Source organism: Physeter macrocephalus, chromosome 9 (assembly GCF_002837175.3).
Source record: "Physeter macrocephalus isolate SW-GA chromosome 9, ASM283717v5, whole genome shotgun sequence".
Taxonomy (NCBI): Eukaryota; Metazoa; Chordata; class Mammalia; order Artiodactyla; family Physeteridae; genus Physeter; species Physeter macrocephalus.
In genome coordinates this window covers 8,734,292-8,759,121 of record NC_041222.1, presented here as the reverse complement: position 1 = coordinate 8,759,121, position 24,830 = coordinate 8,734,292, and the positions used below count along the sequence as shown (strand labels likewise).

At 40.9% G+C, this 24,830-nt stretch overlaps 1 protein-coding gene across 3 annotated transcripts in view; it reads right to left on the bottom strand.

Annotated features, from left to right (window-relative positions):
* The window catches only part of ASTN2 (astrotactin 2), a 961,664-nt gene that overhangs the window by 602,564 nt on the left and 334,270 nt on the right, over positions 1 to 24,830 (bottom strand). For all 3 annotated transcript variants that reach the window (XM_024126377.1, XM_024126379.2, XM_024126378.1), the window contains one exon: positions 3,980 to 4,087. In XM_024126377.1, coding sequence (XP_023982145.1) covers positions 3,980 to 4,087 — 108 coding nt within the window. The remainder of the gene's footprint in view (positions 1 to 3,979; positions 4,088 to 24,830) is intronic.

Here is a 24,830-nt window from a genome sequence, read left to right as displayed (position 1 = left end):
TGTGTGTGTGTGTGTGTGTGTGTGTGTGTGTGTGTGTGTGTGTGTGTTGGCGGGGGAGAATCAAAAGGAAAAAAAAAATTCACACATCCATACAAAGTTTTGCTTAAATTCAAGAGTTCTTATCACTACAGAAAATCTCAGCTTAAGAACTATCACATTAAAACAAGAAACTAAAACAAAAAAAATAAGCAAAACCAGGGGGCGCTCATGCCCTGGTTCTCTTTGCTGGGGAACTAATCAGCAAAGATTAGAGGAAAGTGCATGGGATTGGGAATCAGATAACCTGAGTTTCTAGAGCTGGCTGAGCAACCAACAGAGGTCCAGAGAGTGAGAGAGACTCGCCCAAGGCCACACAGCCACCCGCGCAGAGCTGGGCTGGGAGGCTGATGCTGGGTGCTCTCACTGCCGGAATCAGCGGCAGCTGCACGCAGTGCTCTGTCCCCTGCTCAGCCCTGTGCCTGTGGCTGGACACGCCATCTGCAGTTCTCACCTGGACCTTCAGTTATACAGGAGCTTATCCTGATCAGCATCGCTTCTCTGTGTGAGCGGCATTCCCCCCGCAAGGAGGTTATAACCACCTTGAGGCTGGGGGCCCGGGCCCCGTTTCCCACATTGCCCAGCACCATTCCCTAAATGTAGGTTAGATTAAAATGAGCTTCAGACTTGATGACATGCCATGTAAATATCCTTGTTTCACAGATAGGAAAACTGAGGCCCCAAGAGGGCACATGCTAGCCAAGGGTCTCTGAGTGTGCTGGTGGTGGGACCACAGACTTCACTCCACATCTCCGGACTGTGAGTCCAGAGTCTTCTGTTGTGGGCGGTGTCATCTCTAGTTAATAAAGGTGGGATTCTGCCAGGTGGGAACCTACCATATCCAGCTACCTCAACAGTTAGTTCTGTCAAATACCATGAGAATTGGCACAGCCCAAACAAATGATGGAGTAGATGGGTATTCACTTGACCAAACATAAAACTCTTCGTTTCACAAAAAACTCCTTTCAGCAGCAAGACCATGTATGACCTGAGATCAGATTCATTTCACAAAGCATTGTGAGATTTCACTCCTGCTTCCTGGATCAGTCCTACAGGTGACCTGTATGATATGGATGGTTTAGGGTATGGGTCATCAAACTGTGAGCCACCGGTGAAATCTGGACCAGCATCTGCTTTTGGAAATAAAGTTTGATTAGGACACATTATGTTCATTCCTTTATGTGTTGTCTGTGTCAGCTTTCAAGGTAAGATGGCAGAGTTGAGTAGTTCCAATCGTGACTGTAAGGTCTGCAAAGCTGAAAATGTTTACTAATTAACCATTTACAGAGAAGGGTTGCTGATTTCTGATTAGGGAAATTCCACCAGACGCACATGTCTCTCAGCCTCTGTTCCTCAGTCCCTTTGTCTTTCTTCCTCTCCACCCACTCACCATATTGATGACTACAGTTTGCTTTGGGATGGGGTTCTACCTGGCCATAGCAGACACCTTGGAATAACAGTCCCATTTCTCTGACAAAGAACCTGAGGCTCAGGGAAGAAAGGGTTGATTTTCAGACTATATCATAAATCTCTTTTCCAGTAGGCCCTATTGCCAAAATTGAGATTTTAGCTGATACTTTGGGGTGCAGACTGTTTTCCAGGGAAGGGAAGTTTCAGGAGGAAAGAACAAAAAGTTTTGAGCACCTTTGGGTGAGTCCCATAACCTTACATCTCTAGACTTGCTAGCTCTGTGAGGTAGTTATCAATAGCTCGATTTTATACAGAGAGAAGTACCCAGAGGTGAAAAGCCCATCCACGGCCACCCAAAGCAGATGAGGTGAAGTCAGAATTCACAGCCAGGACTGGCTGAATCCAATGCCACTTCTATTTCTCTCACGGGACAGGCTAAAGAGAGAGAGACCGAGAGAGGAAAAACCTGTGAGGTGTCTATTTTCTCCTCCCACTCCATGTCCTCTCTCTACCATCAGCCTTGGGTGCATCCTCCTCTGCCAGAGAACCTCCCAGACTTGTTACATCCCTTCGAGTTGCACTTGCTCCAACCATGCTGGAAGAACCCAGGCAGAACTGGCTTTCAACAACAGTACTCAGGCCCTCCTCCAACTACCAGGGCACAGCCTTCCCTGGTGGCTTGAGGTGAAAGAGGCAGGCCTGAGGCCTTAGTTCTACTCACCAGGAGCGGAAAAGAGAAGGGGAAAGGAGAGGAGACCTTTTTTTTTTTTTTCCAGTAACTGGGAATGGAGTGAGAGAAAACAAGAGGGACCAGATGGAAAACCACCATTCACCCTGAGCGCTCATAATAATCCAGACACTGGGCTAGGAATTTATTTCATTCATTGGTTAATCCTTCACTTGTTCAAATATATGAATGTATAGTTGAACGAAAAATATGGATCCATCCCTGTGTTTGGTGCAGGGCTGGAAAGCTGGATACAAGTGAAAATGGATGTACCTAGTCTAGTGAACTTCCAGTTCAGTGGAGGGTGCAAACATTGCCCAGAGAACGTATCGGTAAATGTAAAATTCCAGGGGTGAAGTCTGCAGAGGGAACAGCACAGGAGCTGGTGTAGAATGAAACAAGGAAATTAGACGTAGGATGGCTCAGCTAAGACATGCCATTTAAATGGAGACGTCAGAGTGAGTAGGAGTGAGTTGGAGAGGGCAGGAGAAGTGTTCTGGGAGAGAATGTTTGTGAAGTTTCTGGTGGGACAGATGGCGAAGTGCTGGAGAAGAGAGCTGGGTAGCAGGAGCCCTGGAGAGATGTGCAGGGCCAGACCACTCAGGGGATTGTAGGTGTGGCAAGAACTTCACATTCTCTCCCAAATGCAAAAGGACAGAGGGACAGATTAAAGCTTCTAAGCAGAGAAGAAGCAACAATGATCCCTATTTACATTATTAAAATGAGCACTCTGGCTGCAGGGTTGAAAATGGGTTGGAAACAGTAAGTGAGAATACTGAGAAGGTGATTGTAACAGTTTTTAAGCAAAGGATGCAGGGGACAGGCATTAGGATGGTGGCCGTGGAGAAAGGGAAAACTTGTTGCCAGGAGTTGTAGTTAAACGGGAGATGCTCTACAGGAGGTCCTTATTAGTTATCTACTGTATAGCACAGGGAACTCTACTCAATACTCTGTAATGGTCTATATGGGAAAAAAATCTAAACAAGAGTGGATATATGTATTTGTATAACAGATTCATTTGCCGTACACGTGAAACTAACAAAACACTGTAAATCAATTATACCCCAATACAAATTTTTTAAAAATAAATTAATTAATTTAAAAAAACTAATAAACAAAAAAAAACAGGAGATGCTCATGTTTCCATCAATCCCCACCATTACCCTGAGAGGGAGGTATTGCTACCCCATCTTAAACATGGGACTGTTAGGATTACTGCTTCTGTTCTGTGGATGAACAGTGACAGAGCCAAGTTTGGGCCCAGGTCATTGTCTAGCTTCGACTTCCAGGAAGCCCTTCCGGAGTCCTGTTTATTGGAACCAACTGGAGAACTCTCTGTCTGGTCTCTGTGTCAGGTAAATAAAATTTCCTGAGCAAGCGCTCGTTTTATCCCATAGACCCTGTGCATTTTACTGCTGTATGTTTCCTTTTGCACTTTGGTTGCTTAGAATCTCTGAGTTAAGCTGTCAGCTCCTTCTAAGAACTACACAACACAGCATGGCACGGATTACCGTGCATACATCTAAGCTGAATTTGAATTATTTTCCTTACTCCGATTTTCCTTTCAAGCCGATTCTCTATTGTGATGGATTTTTAAAAAACTGCATAAACTTAAATCCTTTGAGGAATGGGGTAAGATAGAAAGCAAATAGAGCCTGGGTATTCAGGGTATCAGACGCCAAGTTCACTGTGAACTAGATAGGGACCAGGCTGAAGAAGATTTAGGGTTTATTGTGAAGGACAAAAGCTGCTTCCCAGATTTCCCCCCAAACCCTGGTTCTGGAACCTTCTCAAGGACTCTGTTACCTTTGCTGCGGCGACGGCTTCGGTACTGCTCCGTGTAGAATGTCAACTGCGTTTCATCGTCTGCCTCTGAACCCGACGTCCCCTTGGTTCTCCCAAAGCTGATTCCCCCTGTGCAAAAATCACAATCCATCAGTCATCACAGGCCTCCAGAAGCTTGTTAAATCCCTCATCCATCCCGAAGATCAGCAAGCCCATCCCCAGACTCCTTTCTGTAAATCCCAAGTGACCCAGGAGTCGGCATCAGGCTCTGCCATGACTCGGACCTGGGTTCTAACCATGGCTTGGCAGCCTTGGGGCTGTGTGACCTTGAGGAGATGCCTCACCTTTCTGAGTCCTGGGTTCTTTCTTTCTAAAAGAGAGGAAAAGCTGTTAACCTTGCGGGGTTGCTTTGAAGATTAAAGGAGATATGATACTTAAATACCTGGTCCGGGGTGGGTATCAGATAATTGAGAGGTACATTGTTGCTCAGAATGATGAAACTATCTCTGAGAAAACATTCCAGGTGACTTAGTTTCACACACACATTTCAGTCAAGTGCTTCCTCTATGCCAGGCCCAGAGCCAGACACAGGACAAGCAAAGATAGATACCACCCGGTCCTTGCCAGCCAGGGGATCATAAGCTAGTCATGGGGACAAATGGGATCCTAAGGAGCCTTTAATTTAATTCATGGCCATGTTTTCCACACCATGAGACACTGGGAATATGGGAGAGAGCAATCCATCCCAACACGGAGGACCCGGGAAGGCTTTATGGAGGAAGGGAGATTTTAGGTCAGGGCTGGAAGGATGGATAGGGGGCTTCAGTGGTAGAAAATGGAGGAAGGGAGATTTGAGGTCAGGGCTGGAAGGATGGATGGGGGGCTTCAGTGGTAGAAAATGGAGGAAGGGAGATTTGAGGTCAGGGCTGGAAGGATGGATGGGGGGGCTTCAGTGGTAGAAAATGGAGGAAGGGAGGTTTTAGGTCAGGGCTGGAAGGATGGATGGGGGGCTTCAGTGGGAGGAGAGGTAAGAGCTGGAGCATCCCTGGGGAGGGGGGTGCGGGCAGGAGGAGGCACCAGAGCAGAGTGCTGACTGGGAAGGATCTGTTGGAGCCACCCAGGAAAAGTCCCCAAGTGTCACACTGAGGACTGGGGGTTTAATTTTGGATGTCACGGAAGGTTCTGAAGCAAGAGAATCAGTTCAGCAGCTGTGCATGCCAGGAAGGACATGACGGTGGCTCACAGACCTCAGAATGGGTGCCAGGGAGGGAGCACAGCCAGGAGTCTCAGGGATCACCAGGTAAGAGGAGATGGGGGTCTAGGTGAGGCCAGGGGTGGTGAGGATGGAGAGGAAGAGATGAGTGCAAGGGATACTTCAGAGAGAAACTCAGAGGGACGTGGAGGGGGAAAAAGGCGATGCATTCATACGCTAGGAATGGTTGATTACAAAACCGATAAAGGAAAAAAGGCTAGAAAGAAATATACCAAATTACTAATAACGGTTAATTCTTCAGGGAGAAATATGGGTAATTTTTATTTTCTCTGTGCTCTATTTATTTATTTATTTTTAGTCCAGGATGTGGAAAGAGAGGGCTTAAAGGACTGGTGAACTCTTTACCCTAGAGAGGAAATGGTGATGGGAGAGCCTCAGAGCATGTTGGGTGGGAAACAAGAGGGAGTTTGGTTTAGGAAACTGTTTAGTGAATGGAGCTTCAGACACCTACATCAACAGACTACATCTGGGAGGAGACTCAAGGAACTGGTAAACATGGTTGTCCTGGGTGGAGACGTAAGTGGCTGAAGGATGGCGCTGGAGGAAGACTACTTCTCCCTGTAAATGTTTTGTATCTTTTGGATCAGGCACTGTGCAAACCTATTACCTATTCCAAAAATTCCACCTGAAGAAAAGAAAAATAGACGCTAGAGGAAAATGTTGTTCAATTTGTGAAAGGATTGACTTTGTCATTTCCTCTGGTGGGGCATTTGAAATGATGTTCAGTCCACAAAAATCCCACTCTTAGACATGCTTTCTATAACAGTTATTACACATTCATTCATTCCAGCAACACATGTAGCAAGCTACTATGTATCTAGAAGATGTCTATACATTATCACATACAATCCTCATTGTGATATACTCGTAAGGAAGGTGTAATTCACATACAAGACAATACTATAAAGACACACACAGGCAAAGTTACTTGCCCAAAGTCACACAACTGACGAGTAGGAGAGTTATGACTCAGGGCTACACTGTCCAGCTCCAAATTTGGGCTCTCCAGTATGTAAACTGCTTTCCCTGCAAACAACTCAAGAGGGAACCTTGGGGAAAGAAGATTGTCCTTTAAGCATCAAGGTGTCAAGTGCTGTGTTATGAGCTTTGCGTACATCATCTCATTCCAAACTCACAGCCCTCATGGGAGGGAGGTATCATGATGCCAGCTTTACAGATGAAGCGACCAATGTTCAGAAAGGAAGGTGATTTGTGAACAACGAGTGAAGTCAGACTTGGTACCCAAGGGTGTCCGACGGCCAAGCTCAAATTTTTAACTGTAATGACACTGTTTCTCAGTTTAATGCTCTGTAAAATGGAAAAAAAATGAATACTTGTCCTCCTCCTTCCTGGAGACAGTATGTTGTAATGAATGGGAGAGAACAAGGGACAACAATACCTGATCACTGTCCCCAAATGTGTCTTCAGCCACTATCTGTCCCTGTCCCTCAGTGCTCATGTCCCCAATCGCCAGCAACTAAAAGCTGGACCTGGAGGCAGCAGGAGACTCCAGATTCTACCGGATGCAATTCCCCATTTAAAGGCTCTCCTTTGAAATGGAGTTGGCAGACGCCCCATGGAGATTCTGGAAGCAGTGGAAGAGCAGAGGTCTTAGAGACCAGTAGGCTTTTAAAATTTCCATTAAAATATTTTACTGTTACAGAAAAAGGAAGGAAGGGAGGGAGGGAGGGACTTTTGTTCATCTACACATGATTTTTGGCCAAGAGGAAAATGAAGGCATGGGATGAAATAGCTGCCTTAAGTACAGGAAGCACCTGTCACACTTCCTGCTGTGTTTGGGCAGCAGAGGAAAAGGCAGGGATCTGCCTGTCAGGAGTCTAGTCCATGCTCTTTACTGCTACTGCAGTACTTTTAAACATTGCAGCTAAACCCTCCCTTCCTTCCTTCCTCTCCTCCTCTTTCTCATCTTCCTTCCTTTCCCAAACAAATGGCCTATTATGGTGAATGTGGAAGACAGAATTCAGACAGGAGTCTTTCCCTACTGGGACAGTCTAGCTGTGGCAGGGGGTGAAGGGGAGTGGGGGGTGGAAAAGGCAGCAGGCAATTGGAATATAATAAGAAAAGCTAAGCCTTCCATAGCACTGTCCCTCTGCCAGGCATGGTTCTAAACCCTTTACCTGCATTGCCTCGTTTAATCCTTACAGTAACCCTAAGAAGTAGGTTAATCCTTTCCTTCCCCTTTTAACGGATGAGGAAATGAAGGCACAAGGAAAGTCAGTAAACCTGCCCGGGGTCACACAGCTCATAAGCTATAACCCCACAGTTCAAATCCAGACAGTGGCTGCAGTCTATTCCCTTAGTCCCGAGGCGGATGCACAATAAAATATGAGTAAAGACTTCATTTAATGCCCACCGCCATCCTTGTAAGGAAGGCATTATGAACCTTGTTTCACAGATGAATAAGCCGTGCCTCAGAGACAGGTGATAAGAGGTGCTGAGTGAGGGAGCTGGTATTGAAATCAGGTCTGCCTGCAAAGCCTGCCTCATGGCTACGATAACCTGGGAAAGTGTGTGTGCATGAGAGCAGAGGTAGAGCGGTAGCAAAAGCTTGATGATCTTGACCCCTGAGGATCAGCAGGTCTGTCACTTGTCCCCAGAACCAGGGCACATTTTCCACTCTTCACCGCTCCTCCCTGGAACCTCAGCAATTGTACTACAGATAGGAACTCTCATCACACTCAGCTAGACCCTAGAGATGCCTCCAGCATTCCACATGTTCCCATACCCCAAGACCAAGCCCCTGGCTTCTCCAGGTCCCCCCTCCATTCCCACAGCTCTGGCCCTCACGTCCCTCCTGTAAGTACCAAGGTACCATGTTCAGCGTTGAAACTGAGGCTCAGAGAGGCTGCCTCTACATCAACCGCAAAATATAATGCAAGCCACAGATGCAATTTTAAATGTTAGTGGCCACATTAAAAAGGTAAAAAATAAACAGATAAAATTAATTTTCAGAATATATTGGATTCAACCAATATATTCAAAATATTATCATCTTAACTTGTAATTAACATAAAATTATTATTACTGAAATATTTAATATTTTTTCACAAGTTTTCAAAATCCAGTGTATATTTTATGCTCACAGCACATCTCAGCACAGACTAGCCACATTTCAATTGCCTATCATATCAGAGAGCACAGTTCTGAAGGCACTTAAATGACACATTTCCTGTGTATAATTAAGGACCAGAATCTGGAGAGATGAATAAGCCACGGGCCCCACTAAGGTGCTGAATTTTTTTAATGTGATTTGGATGAAAAATGGTGTAGTTCAGATTCCGTTAAAAGACAATAACCATTGTCTCTGCCCTCAGGCACTTAAAGGCTAGTAGGTTTTTAGATTGGTTTAATCCATGAGTCATGAGAGGTCATGTACTTCTGTACAAGAAATTAGGGTACTGGAGTCAGATATGCGTTCTAACCGTGGTCCCACTTATTAGGTGTGTGGGCTTGGGCAAGGCCCCCAAACTGTCTGAATTCATCTTTAAAAAGAGGACAGTAACTCTCAGCTCACATGGTCACTAGGAGGAAAATGATACGGTGTACGTAAACAGCACAAAGATCAGAGAAGTGAGAGTGAGGGCATACTCCTCATTAATTCAGTGCTTGCCTGAGTCTAGGAGAAGAAATGGAAATGCCACTGAGTGGGAGTGGCGACTCCCTGCCTTCTGTGACATTGTAGGGAGGTGACAGCCACCCAAGGTGTACAGCTTCTGAGTGTCCATAGAATCTGCAGGGGCCACAGGCCAATTACAGACTGACTTGGAGATGATTCAGACAAATGGAAAAGGGTCCCCTCTGCTAGCATTTTAATATGAAATTGGTGATACAGTGAACTAAAGTGCAGCCATTAATTATACAGGGCTGCTCAAGTATTTCTATTTAGGGGCCGAGAGAAAGTGAGAATGGCAGAGGCTGGCAAGAGGAAAGGAGAGAAAGTAGCAGCTCCTTTGCCCTTGTTCCATAGGCCTCTGTTCCTTCTGGTCCTGAGTGGTCTGGGATGGAGCATGAAGAAGATGGGCAAAGCACATACCATAGTGGGATAAGCACCGCTCTGGACACCTTATACACAATATCCCATCCACACTTCACATGGGGTCTGAGAGGTAAGAATCATCCCAGTTTTACTGAGGGGCAAACCAGCCTTCAGAACCTCAATACTGCTTATCTAAGATCACACAAATTATAAGTCGCGGAGCCCCCCAGTTTGAACCTGGATTTTGTCTGATTCAAAACCCCCCTTAGTGATTAGGGCAATGCAAATCCAAGCCACAATGAGACAGATACCACTTCTTAGGCACTAGGTTGGCCACAATCAAAATAATGAGAAAATAACAGGTGTTGGAAAGGATGTAGAGAAATTGGAACACTCATACACTGCTGGTGGGAATGCAAAATGGTGCAGAAAGTGTGGAAAACAATTTGACAGTTGGTTCCTCAAGAAGTTAAACATAAAATTACACATGACCCAGGAATTCTGCCCCTAGGCATATCCAAAAGAATTGGAGAGGGTATTCAAATAAATACTGGTACATGAATATTCATAGCAGCACTACTTACAATAGCCAAAAGTGGAAACCCACATGTCCATCAGCTGATGAACAGATAAACAAAATGGGGTATATTCATACAATGGAATATTATCCAGCCATAAAAATGAATGCTGGACACATGTTACAACATGGATGGACCTTGCAAACAGCACTTTGGAACTTAGCAAAACATTCTGCTAAGTGAAAGAAGCTAGACATAAAAAGTCATGTGTTGTATGGTTCTATGTATAGAAAACATCTGAAATAAGTAAGAAATAGTGATTGCCAGGGCTGTGGAGAGGGAAGAAAAGAATAGGGAGTGATTGCTAATGAGTATGGGGTTTCCTCTTGATGTACTGGAAATGTCTTGGAACTAAACAGAGGTGATGTTTGCACACCTTGTGAATGTATTAGATGACAATGAATTACACACTTTTAAATAGATGATCGTTAATTTTATGTTATGTGAATTTTACCTCAATAAATAAAATGTTTAAAAAAAAGAGAGAGAGAGATCCTCTGTTTGCTTTGTAACATCACAAGACTCATGATAAAACTGTATAATGGGGAACTGTAAGAGCAAAGTGGAGACGTCACAGAGCCCTGTTGAAAGCGTCCAGGCTCAAGGCATCCTGACCCAGTGTTTGAGGTCACAGAGGGTGACCAGTCAGTCTGTCCCAGAGCCAGTAGTCACCTCAAATAACCACAACACTCATTTTTTTTATTCATTCATTCAGCGATTATTGACCAAGTGCCCACTCTGTATCAAAACACTGTTTCTGGGCACTGAGGGAGGATAAAGCAGTGAATAAAACAGACAAAACTTCCCGACGTTCTGGAGTTTCCTTCCTGGTGAGGAAGCAGTTAAAATATTCCAAGCATGATGCTGAGCCCTCTACATGGGAATTATCTCAATTTTGCTGATAAGTAAACTGAGACATTCAGAAGTTTATAGAGACTCCCCCAAGATGACACAGACATTTTGTGGCAAGGAGAGACCTGACCCCAGGTTTGCTCTGGGGCAAATCAGGGCATCTGAACAACTTGAAAGCCATATTATGGAAAAGGCTGGAGCAATTGTTAGGATGTATAGTCTATCCTGGGCCTGAGAATTAACTCACTGCAAATGTTCTTTCTCTTACTGGGCTGCCCTGTCCACAAACCTGTGCTGCAGCCCCCAGCTGACCCACTCCTCCACACTCCATCTCCCGTGCTCTTGGTATCATGATGGATGGTGGTGACATGTTAAATTATTCAGACTCCGTGTCTTCCTCGAGCTGGTGACAGCGATACTGCATTTTTAGATTGCCCAGAACTGTGCCAGAGAGAGAAATATGTAGCTTGGGAATGCAAAACCCATCTGACCCCCAACTGTCCAGGGAATACAAATGGTACCAGTCAAGGGAAGAGGACAAAAGTGGCTAAACTTCCCACACCCTAAACCACACAGCTCACAGTTGCTCTGAGCTCTAGGGCTAAACCACAGATGTTCACACACATCCACCATTTGGAGATGCTCTGACCACAAGTGCTACCTGTCACCTATAGGCCAGGCACAGGGCCAGGCACTTAACCCAGAGGTGACTACACATATTCCTATTCCTCCAACATGGAAACAGAGTCTGGGAGGGATGGTCCTCCTTGTCCATAGTCACAAAGCCAGGAAGTGGCAGGACCCGGATTCAAACCAGGTTTATCTGATCGCCAGAGAAGAAGATTCTGCAGCATTCTTGGGATTCATGTTGAATTTTTAAAAATTGATCTTTATGGTTAAAAAATATCTTTATGGTAAAATATAATTAAACAAGATTGTTTATAATTTCAGGAAAAAAATATATGACCTAGAGGCCCATTTATAGGGGACTGCTTAAAAAAATGGTGGCATATCTCTAATACAGACTTTTATGAGATTATTAAATACAGTGACATAAATCTCTATTTATTGACATGCAAACCTCCCCATGATATATTGTTGAATGGAAAAGTAAACAGAGAAGAATACAAAGAGGGATTTCACTTGTGTAAATTTATACATATTTGCTGATATTTGGTATGAATTCCACTCAGTATGTGTAATAAAATTAAATATATTTTAATTTAAAAAATAAGAGGAAACTAGAAGTCATTCTGATATTCATGATCTAAGGTTATGAACCAAGCTTAAAGCATATTGCAAAACTGTAAGTGCAAAACGATCCTATTGTTTTAAAAATACACACACACATAAAGTATGTAAATGTATGCATATATATATATATATACATACTTATATACACACACGCACACACACAAAAAGATATTGAAAGAAATATATGTAAGATGCTCTAGTGGTTATCCCCTGGGTAGTAAAATTTGGAGTATTTTTAAAATTTTTCTTATTGTTCTTCATCTGCATTTTATAATTTTCCTCCAATGAATATCTAATGCTTGGTTACTGTAAAAAAACATACTTAATAAAAGTTATGTTTATTTTTTTAAAATGGATTGTCTTTATTGCTCCAGCTTAAGCTATTCCTCACTTGACCTTTAGTATAATATGGCCATCCCAGAGGTGATCATTCCACTATCCAAGAAAGGACAAATCTCAATTTATCCCCACATTTTGGCCCAAAGAACTGCTTGCCTGTGGAGGGGAAACTCTCCGATCAAGCTTAACTCAGTATCTCATGACAGTAAAGCTTTATCTTCTGGAATATCCCATTGCTTCCTGTGGGAGGCTGGATTTTCCAAAGATAGCCATAACAAAATTTCCCATCCCACATTCTCTTCTGCAATGTGACTTTTGCCACTCCCCTGTCAAAGGTGAAGGCTAATTTCTCTCACCTTGAATCTGGGCTGCCTTAGGCATGCGTTTTTAATAAAGAGGCATGACTCTCCATAACCTTTGGGCTGGGTCATAAAAGGCGATGCAGCATCTGCTTGGCTCTCTTGACATGCTGATTCTCTAGACACTAACTCCATTTTTGGAAACCTGCCCCTCACTGTGAGAAGTCTTAGCCACAAGGAGAGGCCAAGTGTAAGTGGTCCAGTCAACAGTCACAGCTGAGCCCAGCTTTCAAGATATCTCAGTCCAGTGGGGAGGAGGAAGGGTAAGCTGGGACGAAGTGAGAGAGTGGCATGGCCATATATACATTATCAAATGTAAAATAGATGGCTAGTGGGAAGCAGCCGCATAGCACAGGGAGGTCAGCTCGGTGCTTTGTGACCACCTAGAGGGGTGGGATAGGGAGAGTGGGAGGGCTTCTAGTTGATTCTAGCCTCCAGACATCTGAGTCACCCACAGGTGTTTGAGTATTTCCAGCTGAGCCTCAGTCATTGTAAAGCTGACACAGTCTATCTTCCCTTTCTTGTTTATGAATTCCTGACTCTAGAATCCATGAGCATAATAAGACTGTTGTTTTAAGGCACTGAGTTTGGGGTGGTGTACTATGAAGTAGTAGGTAACCACAACACTCCCCTTTGTCTAGTCCTACGAAAACATCCACACTCCTTCCAACCTGCCCCCATATGGCAGCCCTGAGCAATGGAAAGATGAACTGGGTGTCCAGAGACCCACATCCTAAGTCTGTCCTGTTAATAACATACTGTATGACTGAAAAAAAAAAAAAAAAAAAAGGATTAACATCGAGTAAATACTGGGTTGGCCTAAAAAGTCGACGTTATGGAAAAACCCGAACGAACTTTTTGGCCAACCCAGCATTACATGACAATGCTTTACTTTCTTCCCAAAGATAGTAATTCATTTGACCCTCACAATAATTGCATGAGCTATTGTTATCCTCATTTGAAAGATAAGGAGACTGAATCAAAGACACTACAAATGACTTACTCCAGGTCACAAAGCTCATAAATGGCAAAGACTAGAATACAGTGGCAGGCCCAGAAGGTATATACAAGAGAATAAGAGAGCAGATTCGGGTCTGTGAGGCTGGCCAAGAATGAAGTTCCCTCTAGATTCTGTAATAAATAATTTCCCCTCTAGATTCTGTCCAACCTTTTAGAATCATGGGCTCAAGCTGTTCCATGACCCCATACAATGGCTTTTTAGCTGTCTGAAGACTGTTCCCATTTATAATCTTTCCATCCAAGCAAAATATCCCTACTAATATCTTCAGCCATTCCTTATATCACACATTTTACAAAAATTATGATTTTTTGGATTACAGAGTCAATGCTTATTTATTGTAGAAAATTAGAAAAAAAAAATAAGAAAGAACAAAGAAGAAAATAATAACCAAGTCAAATACTATCACTACCAATTGACCTTCCTTACTTCTAGGTTTTTACCTTTTATATGCATGTTTTTACAACGAGATTTTATGGTCTTTTTACATGAGTGCATCTTGTGAGTTTTGTTAAAAATATCTAAGCATATATTGATTTATTCACTTATGTCAGAAATACATATTGGGATCCAACTATACGCTTCACACTTTTGCTATTACATAAATTACATATATCAAATGTGTGTGCATATGCACACATCTAGATCTATATCTAGATTTATATGTATATCAATATCATCTATACATATTTAGATACCTAAAACCACCAAAGTGTTAATAGTGATTTTCTCTGAATACTGAGATTTTCTTCTTCTTGTTCACCTTCCTGGTTTTTTTTTCTTAATGAATTGAGATTGCTTGTGGAATTAAGACAAAGCTAAATAAACTATGTCACACACATTATCCCATGTCATTAAGTATTGACTCCAATATCATTTAATGCCTGTAATATATTCCACTCTATCGATGTATATTTTAAATCAATTCTCTATTGTTTACATTTTATATTGTTTCCAATTTTTCACTGTAATATTGCATCACACCTTCCTAAAGATAAATCTTTCTGCACATCCCTATGCATCCATGTGTAGAATTTTCTTGAGAGTAAAAAGATGAATCGCTGGGTCAAAGGGTATTGACATGGTTAAAGCTTTTGATCCATATTGTCAAGATGTCCTCCAGAAAGGTTATACCAATTTCATCCTGATCAGTTGTATATAGGAGTGATTATTTCACTACTTCCTCTGTAACAGTGGGTATTACATCACTGTTTTCCAATCTTTGTGATTTTGATGTGCATCCCATATTTCAAAATCATTTTGTCAGATTCTTTTCAACATAGTCCAATTTGCTCAACTCCTTTTTGAGTTTTGATGTCCAGAACTAGGCATGATAATCCAGGTGTGTTCTGACCTACACCGAGCAGAAATGGACTGTCACCTCCCTTTCTCTGAACACATGACTTATAATAATGCAGTCCAGGACTGCTTCCGCTTTACCGGCAGCTGACTTGTGTTCAATATGCCCTCAGTTCTTTGTTCACATGCACTGCAAATAAATCTGGTCTTTCCCATCATGTATTTGTAAAATTGATTTTTCTAAAACCAAAGTAAAAAAACATTTTATACTACCAAACTGTATCTATTTCAGCCCTTTCTTCTAGTATCTCAGGATATTTTTGGTCCTAATCCTGTGATCTCATGTTTTCATTATTCCCTGACTATATGCCCCCTGTGAATTGGATAAATATGAAAAGAAACAGGAGGTAAGAAAAGAAATGAAAAGTTACTGAGTGTCTACAACATGTCAAGTCATAGATTAGATGCTTATGTAACTTAAAATCATATAGTACGTTTAAGAGTATAATGAAGTTGATGCTGGCATCTTTGTTTCAAATATTAAGAAACTGATGTGTGCAGAGATTATTTGTCTTCGGCAAGGCCGTACAGCCAGTACAGAGAAGGGATGCATTGGGAAGTCTAACTGTGGTCCTTGCTATTCCCAGGGTTCCATGCCAGGCCTTCCCTTACCTAAGGCAAGGACATCAGTGCTGAAGAGAACTAGATGGAGAATAGAACCTGATAGCTCATGGCTATAGAACTCTCTTCAAATTGACATCAGTCCCTTAATGAAAACTCTTTGGAAACATATAATTGAATAAATTTGACTATACTATCAAGTACTCTACAATTTCCTCCTTTGAAAACCAACAAAAAAATGTTGTTCATTCAATAAATATCTGTCGAGAGCCTATAATACACCCAGAAATGGATATGCAGTAGAGAGTAAAACAGAAATATTCCCTGCCATCACAGAATTTGCACTTAATTGGGAAGATGGAATATTCAGATAAACACATGTAAAAAGCAATACACCTATGAGAAGCTTTGTCAAGTATCTTGCTGACATTCAGATATCCTGTTTCATGGTATCTCCCTGATCTACCTGTGCAACAAATATATCCAAAGTAGAACTGCAATTCACCTGGCATGATTTATTTGCAGTGAACCCAAGATGGCTTCTAATGCTCCCAACTTCTGACCCCACACACTCACTATGTAAATTTGGCCAACTGATCTTATCATTCTTGAGGATCAAAATCATGTTTCAAAAGTGCTTCACCACTTACTTGAAATCAGGATAAGATTTGTGCGTTTCAGATTTTTGGAAGCTTCTCTGCCTACCTTTATTCCTCCAAGAGTGTAAGTAACTTTGTGGTTCTGAAAACATATCTTCATATTATTTTAGCCCTGGAAAAGTAATTTGCTTGGGTCTAGAGACTGAACTTGAGGAAGACACTTCAAAGTAAATACTTAGTACCTCCTCTGTGTGTTAGAACTCCATTCCTTATGAAACATCTTTATTCTCCCTTTCCTAGTTTTCAGATTTTTTTCTTGATATAAGTGACAGATCTGACAGACTCAGAATGAATTTAGTTTTATACCTTCATCTGGTTATAAGATTTCAGTTGTTTCATGCAATGGGACAATCATTTTCTTGTTCTTACTGTTCCAAAAGCAATTTTAAAAGCTTGTTTAATTTGTCTTCTTTCAAATTTGCCCACCAGGCACTGACAAATTTGAAGTCTCAGACTTTCTGGGAGTATTTTCATAAGTTTAGGCTAAACTGTTCCACATTTTGGCCTTTTTTCCATGTATTAGTTTCCTGTGCAAATATAGCTTCCCCCTCTATGCTTCCCAAATTCCTCCTTCATTGTAATTCTCTGTGATTATTTGTTGAGAATTTCATTTTTCAGAGTCTTCCTCTCTGTAATACCTTTATTTCATTTTAGAGTCTCCAGTCATAGAACCAGAAAAAAATCTATCTTCTGGCATTAAAATATTATGTGTATATGTGTTCATAAATTCTTGGTTATAATTTTTCATCTCTTCAAATAGAAAAATGTTATTTCTTGGTTTAATAATATCCAGCGCTGGCAAGGGTTTTATGAAATGATCATTTTCCTAAATTGCCGCAAGCAGTGCAAATTTGCACAGCCCTTTTGGGAAGCAATTTGGCAATATAAAAGAGAGCCTTAAAAAAATCTCCATCCTTTTTGACCCACTTCTGGGAATTCACCCTAAGAAAACCATCCTAAATATAGGAAAGGCTTTATGCAGCTTTACACTCATTGCCATGTTATTTATAAATATAGAAAAATGGAAATGTCCAACTTGAGGGGAATAATTAATTATGCTGGAATATTAAAAGGGTCTTGATGAGGATGAGATGTTGTAGAAATTATTTGTGTCTGCCCAATATCCATTTTGAGAAAGGAGGGTAAGAAACATAAACTCTATATTATAAAATAATAATCATTGAATATAGTAGAGATTCTGCTTACGGCATAAAGGAGTAAAATATTAGCAGGCCAACCCTCGTGCAGATAACAACAATAAATTTTGGACAAAAAAAGAAAAAAAATAAGCTACCTGAGGACTCTGGAAAGTAAAAAAAAGCAGGTATGTTTTGGGAAGGAGTTGAAGCTTGGAGAAAGCAGGCAGCATTGGGTGAATTTCCTGTTTCAGGGTTGGTCCTGAGGGTAGGTCACGGTTTCTGTATGGGTCAGGGCAACACAAACAACAGGACAAAGACTGATTTTTTTTCTGGACTGAGGACCCAGTGGACAGATACCAGATCAACCAGTGCTCCCAGGGAGTGAGGGAGAGATCCAAAAAATGGAGAGACCTAGAGAAGGGTTTTGTAATCTGTGTGTAGTCTCTGCCCACATCTCTGGCTGATCTCTGAACTAAATATGTTTAAGGCAGACTCCAACCAGCTCAGCTGAAGGAAAAAAGTAATAATAATAACTGAGATTTAAGCTGCTGCTCACCACAGGCAAGACAGCTGGAGTCTAACCAAGTTCACGGCCTGCAAAACAACATTCAACATTCTTCGGAGAAACAGAATCCAAGAATCTTCATACAATAAATTCACAACTTCTAGAATTCAATCCAAAATTATTCAACATATGGTGAACCAGGAAAGTTTCATCCATTCCCAAGGGAAAAGACAATCAGCAAAGGTCAACCTAAGATGATGCAGATGGACGAGGACCTTAACACAACTACTATAATTGTGTTCAATGCGGTAAGGAAGAAGATAATTATAATGAATAAAAAATATAAGAATTATGAGCAGGAAAATTATACACAAACATACATACAGCAAATGAAGGTTTAAAGCAAAAAAAAATTAAACATATATGTGATTTTTTTTAACCACTGTATGGGCTTAATAGAATGGAGATAACAGAGAAAATAATCATTTCCTTGAAAACAGATTAATAGAAATTCTCTAATCTGAAGAAGAGAGAAATGAAAGATTGAATAAAAAGTTAAACAGTGTTTAAGGGATCTACGGGACAATACCAAAAGTTCTAAATATGGATAAAAAGAGTTGCAGAAGGCAAAGAGAGAAAACAGAATAATAACTTTAAAAATTAAAGTAAAAATGGTTGAAATGTACCAAATTTAGCATAAGATATAAACTAGAAAATTTGTAAAGCTCAGGGAACAGGATAAATATGAGGGGGAAAAAAGCCTATCCTTATAGTCAAACAGCTGAAAATCAAACATACAGAAACAGCTTTGCTCTAGCCATTTCAATATGACAAGAAAAAGAAATAAAAAACACAGATTATAAAGGAAATGAAACCATATTTTTTGCAGATGACATGACTGTTTAGAAAAAGAATCGTAAGAAATCTACAAAACAACTATTAGAATAAGTGACTTTAGCTTGCAAGATGAAAGTTTCATATAAGAAAGTTAATTGTACCTTTATATATAGGCAGCAAACAACTGGAAAATAAAATTTAAAAAACAATTCCACACAACAGTACAAGAAAATCTAAACTACACAATAATAAGTTTAACAACAGGCATGCAAGATCTCTTCAATGAAAACAACATAAAACTGCTATGAGAAATGAAAGAAAACCTTAATAAATGGAGAAATATACCACATTTGTGGGTTGCAAGACTCGATATTGTTAAGATGCCATTTACCCCCAGATGTATCTATAGATTAAATGAAATACTACTTATAATCCCAGCAGCTTTTTTTTTTTTGGTAGAAATCAACAAGATGATTCTAAAATTTATATGGAAGTGCAAATAACCTCGAATAGCCAAGCAATTTTAAAACAGGACTAAACTGGAGGACTTACCACTGCCTGTTTTCAAGGCTTGCTATAGTGCATTTTTGGCTAAAGGATAGGCATATAGATTAATGCAACAGCATAGAGAGCTCAGAAATATACACAACTGATTTTTCATAAAGTTGTCAAAGGAAAATCTTCTCAACAAATGGTGCTGGAACAACTGGAGAGCCATATGCTAGAGGAAATGAGCACAGACCCTTAGTTCATGCTGTATACATATATTAACTCAAAATGTATCCTAGAACTAAGAGTAAATACTAAAACTATTAGCCTTCTAGTAGAAAACAGGAAAAATGTCTTTGTGACATTGGGGTAGGCAAAGATCTTAGATGGGGAACCAAATGCATGAACCATAAAAGAAAAAAATAATATATAAATTGAAGTTTATAAAAATGAAAAAGAAATTCTTCTACAGATATCACTAAGACAAGACAAGCCATAGAATGGGAGAAATTGTCTGTAATACATATATCTGACAAAGGACTTGTAGCCAGAATATATAAAGACTCCTTATAATTCTATAAAAAGAAAACAAAAACTCAGTTGAAAAATTGGCAAGTTATTTGATGAAATACTTCAACAAATAAACAAATCTCAGAATGGCAACAAGCACATAAAAAGATGCTTAAACTCTTTATTCATCAGGAAAATGCAAATTAAACCACAATGAGATACTACTACACAAACATTAGAATGGTTAATTTTTAAAAAAAGATCAGCCTTACCAATTTTGACAGTTTTGAAGCATGCGAAATTCTCATACACTGCTGATGAGAATGTGCATCAGGCACTTACTTTGAAAAAAAAATATTTCTCGAAAAGTTAAACCCACAGCAACCATATGACCCAGATATTCCATTCCTAGTTATTTACTAAAGAGAAATGAAATCATATGGCCACACAAAGAATTGTGCATGAATGTTCGTAGCAGCTTTATTCACAGTAGCACAAAAGTGCAGTCAACCCCGAAGTCCATCAACAGGTGAATACGTAAAATAAAGCAGATCCATATAAATGCAATAATAGCCAGTAGTTTAAAAGGAACTCCCAATACACGCAAAACAGATGAATCTCAAGGACACTAAGTAGAATGAAAGATACCACACACAAAGAATACATACTGTATCATTCCATTTAAATGAAATTCTAGATGAGGCAAATTCAACCTACAGTGACAAAAAGAGGATCTGTGGTTGCCTGATGTTGTGGATGGAAAGAAGGATGTATTATAAAAGGTGACAAGGAATCTTTTGGAGGTGATGAAAATGTTCACTGGTATATATATCTCCAAAACTCATTAAATTGTGTACTCTAAATGGATGCAGTTTATTGTACATAAAATATACCTTAATTTAGTTGATTTTTAAATTGCATATAGAAAATATAAATCAAGCTTGAAAATTAACTACAGCAAAATTTAAATGTTGGTAATATTTAGATAATGGGGTTACAGGAAGTTTTTATTTTTCTGGTGGCACTTTTAGGAATTTTCGAAACTTGCTTTAATGAACATAAATCATTTTAATTTTAAAAAATAAACAAGTTTATGACATGTATTTGATTAACAGCAGCCTCCTGTTCTTGGTTACATGTATGATTAAGATATGCATTTTTGTCTAAGACATATTATTTCCAAATAATACTCTTTTTGTTGGTCAGAATCAAGGGCAAAGAGGTAATCCCAGAGGGATAAGTGTTCTCCTTCTCATCTACATTTCAGGCATGAAACTGGAACACAGACAATTCAATAATTTATCATAAATAATGTTTTTAGCAGAATAAGTCTTCCTGTACCTACCTGAAGAACTGAGGCCTTCACTGATACACTGCATTAGCTCTGAACTGTATTGTGTATTCAAAATTCATTACACACACACACACACACCTCCATCCATCATGGAAGATCCAAAAACGCTTGGCTTTGGAGTCAGGATACCTGAGTTTGAGTCTTGGTTCATTAATTCTGTTTTACTGTGGTGGTTTTAAACACAGCCCTCAGATTGTTTAACACACCTCTCATTGAGAAGTACAGTCTCCTACCTTTGAATCTGGGTGGGCTTGTTCCTGCTCTAACAGAGAATGGCAGATGTGAGGCTATATGTCTTCCAAGGCTCAGTCAGAAAAGGCCATGAAGGAATGGATAAAGAAGATGTGGTACATACATACAATGGAATATTACACAGCTATAAAAAAGAACTGAATAATGCCATTTGCAACGACATGGATGGACCTAGAGATTGTCATACTGACTGCAGTAAGTCAGACAGAGAAAGACAGATATCATATGATATTGCTTATATGTGGCATCTAAAAAAATGGTACAATGAACCTATTTACAAAACAGAAATAGAGTCACAGATGTAACAATAGGAAACAAACTTATGGTTATCGGGGGGAAAGGGGTGGGAGGGATACATTGGGAGATTGGGATTGACATACACAACCCACGATATATAAAATGGATAACTAATAAGGATCTACTGTATAGCACAGGGAACTCTACTCAATACTTTGTAATGGCCTATATGGGAAAAGAAAGAGTGGATATATGTATATGTATGACTGATTCACTTTGCTGTACACCTGAAACTAACACAACATTGTAAATGAACTATACTCCAATAAAAATTTTTAAAAAAGGAAAAAGAAAGAAAAGGCCATGAAGTTTCTCCTGGTTCTCTTGGGAGGGTTGCATTGAGAGAAGCCAGTCACCATCTAAGAAGTCTGACTCTCCAGAGACTACCATGTTGGAGGGGCCACCTGTAGAAGCACTAGTCAACAGCCCCAGCTGAGCTCCTAGCCAACAACTAGCATTAGCTGCCAGCCATGCAAGTGGGCCATTTTGGATGTCCTGCCCAGCTGACTCTTTAGACGACTGCAGCCCAAGCTGGTGTTTGACTGTAACCACATGAAAGATTCCAAGCCAGAGCTGCCCAGCCAAGTCCTTCCCAAATTTCTGACCCACAAAATTTTGGGTAAAATAAAATGGTGGTTGCTTTTAGCTACAACATGTGGGGCAATTTATTATGCAGCAATAATACCTGTACTCACACAGTGATCATGGGTGAGTCACTTGACATCTTTAAACTCTGAAGTCTTACATCTCTAACCGAATATCATGTTAGAACTGTTGCAAGGATGAAAAGGATCTTGTGAACCTTGGAGTTCTGAGCTAATACTTGTAGTTTTATTTTATTTACTTATGTATATGTTTACTTAATACACTTATTGAATGCCTACTGTATGTCAAGCCTGTGTGGTAGGCTAGGGTATCACCATTAACAGGATACAGTCCCTCCAGTCAGATAACTCAGATCTGGATGTAGGAAGTGGTCAGGAAACCAGGAGATGGACTGAAGTGTGGAAAGGTCACCATGCGGGTCAGTGCAGGAACTGTGGAACACATTGTAGGGGCTCGTTCCTACCATCCTGGGGGCAGCAGAGAGAATGGTCAGGATTCCGATTAAAAGTGTGGAAGTGCGGGGAGGCGTGAGAGTGGAGGAAACACCACTGCATAAGAGAAACAGAGCATCCGGCTTAGCTCAATAGTCAGTGAGTTGAAACTAGAAAAGGAAAGTGGACTGTTGTACAGAGGAAGGGGGTTTCTTGTGACCTATGTAAATCTTGGTGAAAGAAGACTTCACAAGTGGCATGACAGAGTAGTGCCTTCCGTGCGTCTGTCTAGGCACACAAGAATAAAGCAATAAATAGGCAAACAAATAATCAAGAACAACAGACTCACATAATTGCTACCCTTAAATAATCTTTGTCACTTTGGACAAGCAAAGCAGGAGGTAAGGTTAAGGGTAAAAGATTTCACGAGAAACTTATTCTGCTCCATGCAAGGATGGAGAATGGTAAGACTAGGAGGCCACCATGGAAGCTTGGCTCCAAAATCTTTGCAAAACCCCTCTTTCCAAGTCAGAGTTACACAGGGATAGGCCTGCCTTAGGCCTAATGGCTGTGCCATAGCCAGTAGAGTTATTCCTTGATTGTCAGATGATCATGATCATACTCATAAAGTGTGGGGGGGTGGGTAGGGAAGGGGGGGATGAAGGAGAATCTAAGCATCAGCAAAAAACAGAAACAAAAATAAAAAAACACATCACCTTCCCATTCGTCATTTAAGTGGGTCCATTTAACAACTCCACGACGTAAGCAGAATGCTGATTACCAATGCGTAAGGCAGGTGTCTAGGAGATGACAGAAGAATAACTGATTCACAACCAGCTCTTGGGTGTCTACACCCAGGGCTCTTCCCCTATACCTCTTGTGGACAATATGATAACTTAGCACTTCAGAATGGTGATGGGTGGTGACGACAGTGAGGTTCTCAGAGTGATCAAGGCCTCGGGCAGATGAAGAGGAGAGAGAAGGGGATCTGTTTGGAATAAGGAACCTCAGTCTCCCCTTCACTGGGAAAAGGTCCAATACTCTCTGCGGCAGAGACATGAAGGGCTCTGGACAAATGCCAAATTTACTGAGCTCAGATCCATGCGAAATGAACTCGGTGCAATTTGCTATTTGCACTCCTTCTTTTCTCCCTTGGAGAAGTTTATGGTTTTTAGACAGCTTGGGTGGCGGTGGAGGTGGGGGGGGCGGGCGGGAAATAAAGTTAGAAAAAGAGGAAGAAAAAGAAAGACCAAGCAGCTGTAATACCCAGAGTGGTGCCAATACAGCTGTATTAGGAAAGAGTTGGGGGCTTTCTTGAGGGGCAGGAAGAGTTCTCCCATAACGTCTCAAAATGTAGGCAGGGGCTTTTCCCCTCCTTTAGTTCTTGGTGTGGAACCAGGCATACAGTAGGTGCTAGCAAGGGCTGGCCAGAAAGAATGAAGCAGGAGGAGCTTTAAAAGCACTGTTATGCAAAAAAACCCCACATTATTTCCAACCTCTCTCCACTTCCTACAAGGGTACAAGGGCCAGGGAATTTCACTGTCATTCAAAAGGGGATTCACTGGCAAGTTACACAGACTCATTAACTAAGACCTAGGATTCCTGGGTCCTCACCCTGGTTCTATCAAAGTTGCCATGTGGCTTCTGGTCAGTCATTTAACTTCCCTATTTTCTTATAAGAGAAAAATAATGGTTATCTTCCCCATAGATTTTGCAAAGTTACTATTCAGTTCAGATGAGAAACTCTTAAATGGCAAAGTCAGAATTCTTGATGGGTCTTCCCCAACCTGCTACTCTCCCAGGCTCCCCATCTTAAATTAAAAAATGATCTCTAGTCATGCACTTACTTACTCAGGTCAAAGCATGGCAGCCATCACTGGGCCCTTTCTTTCTCTCCTAGAGAAAAGACAATCCAACCTCATTTTTTCCTGTCCTCCTTGTCACTCACAGGGAATCATTCACCCTGGCCTTTTTTCATCCAACACATTAACCTTGTTCTTGCCCCAGGGTCATGACATTGCTCTTTCCTCATCTGGAATGTTCCTTTTCTACTTCATGCAGGCCTCTCCTCAAATGTCACCTCCTCAGAGAAGTCTTCCCTGACTACCCTATCTGAGATACTATTTTCTTTTACTCCCACATGCTCTACATTATTTTTCCTGCTTTATTTTTCTTCATAGCATTTATTAATCTCTGAAATGAT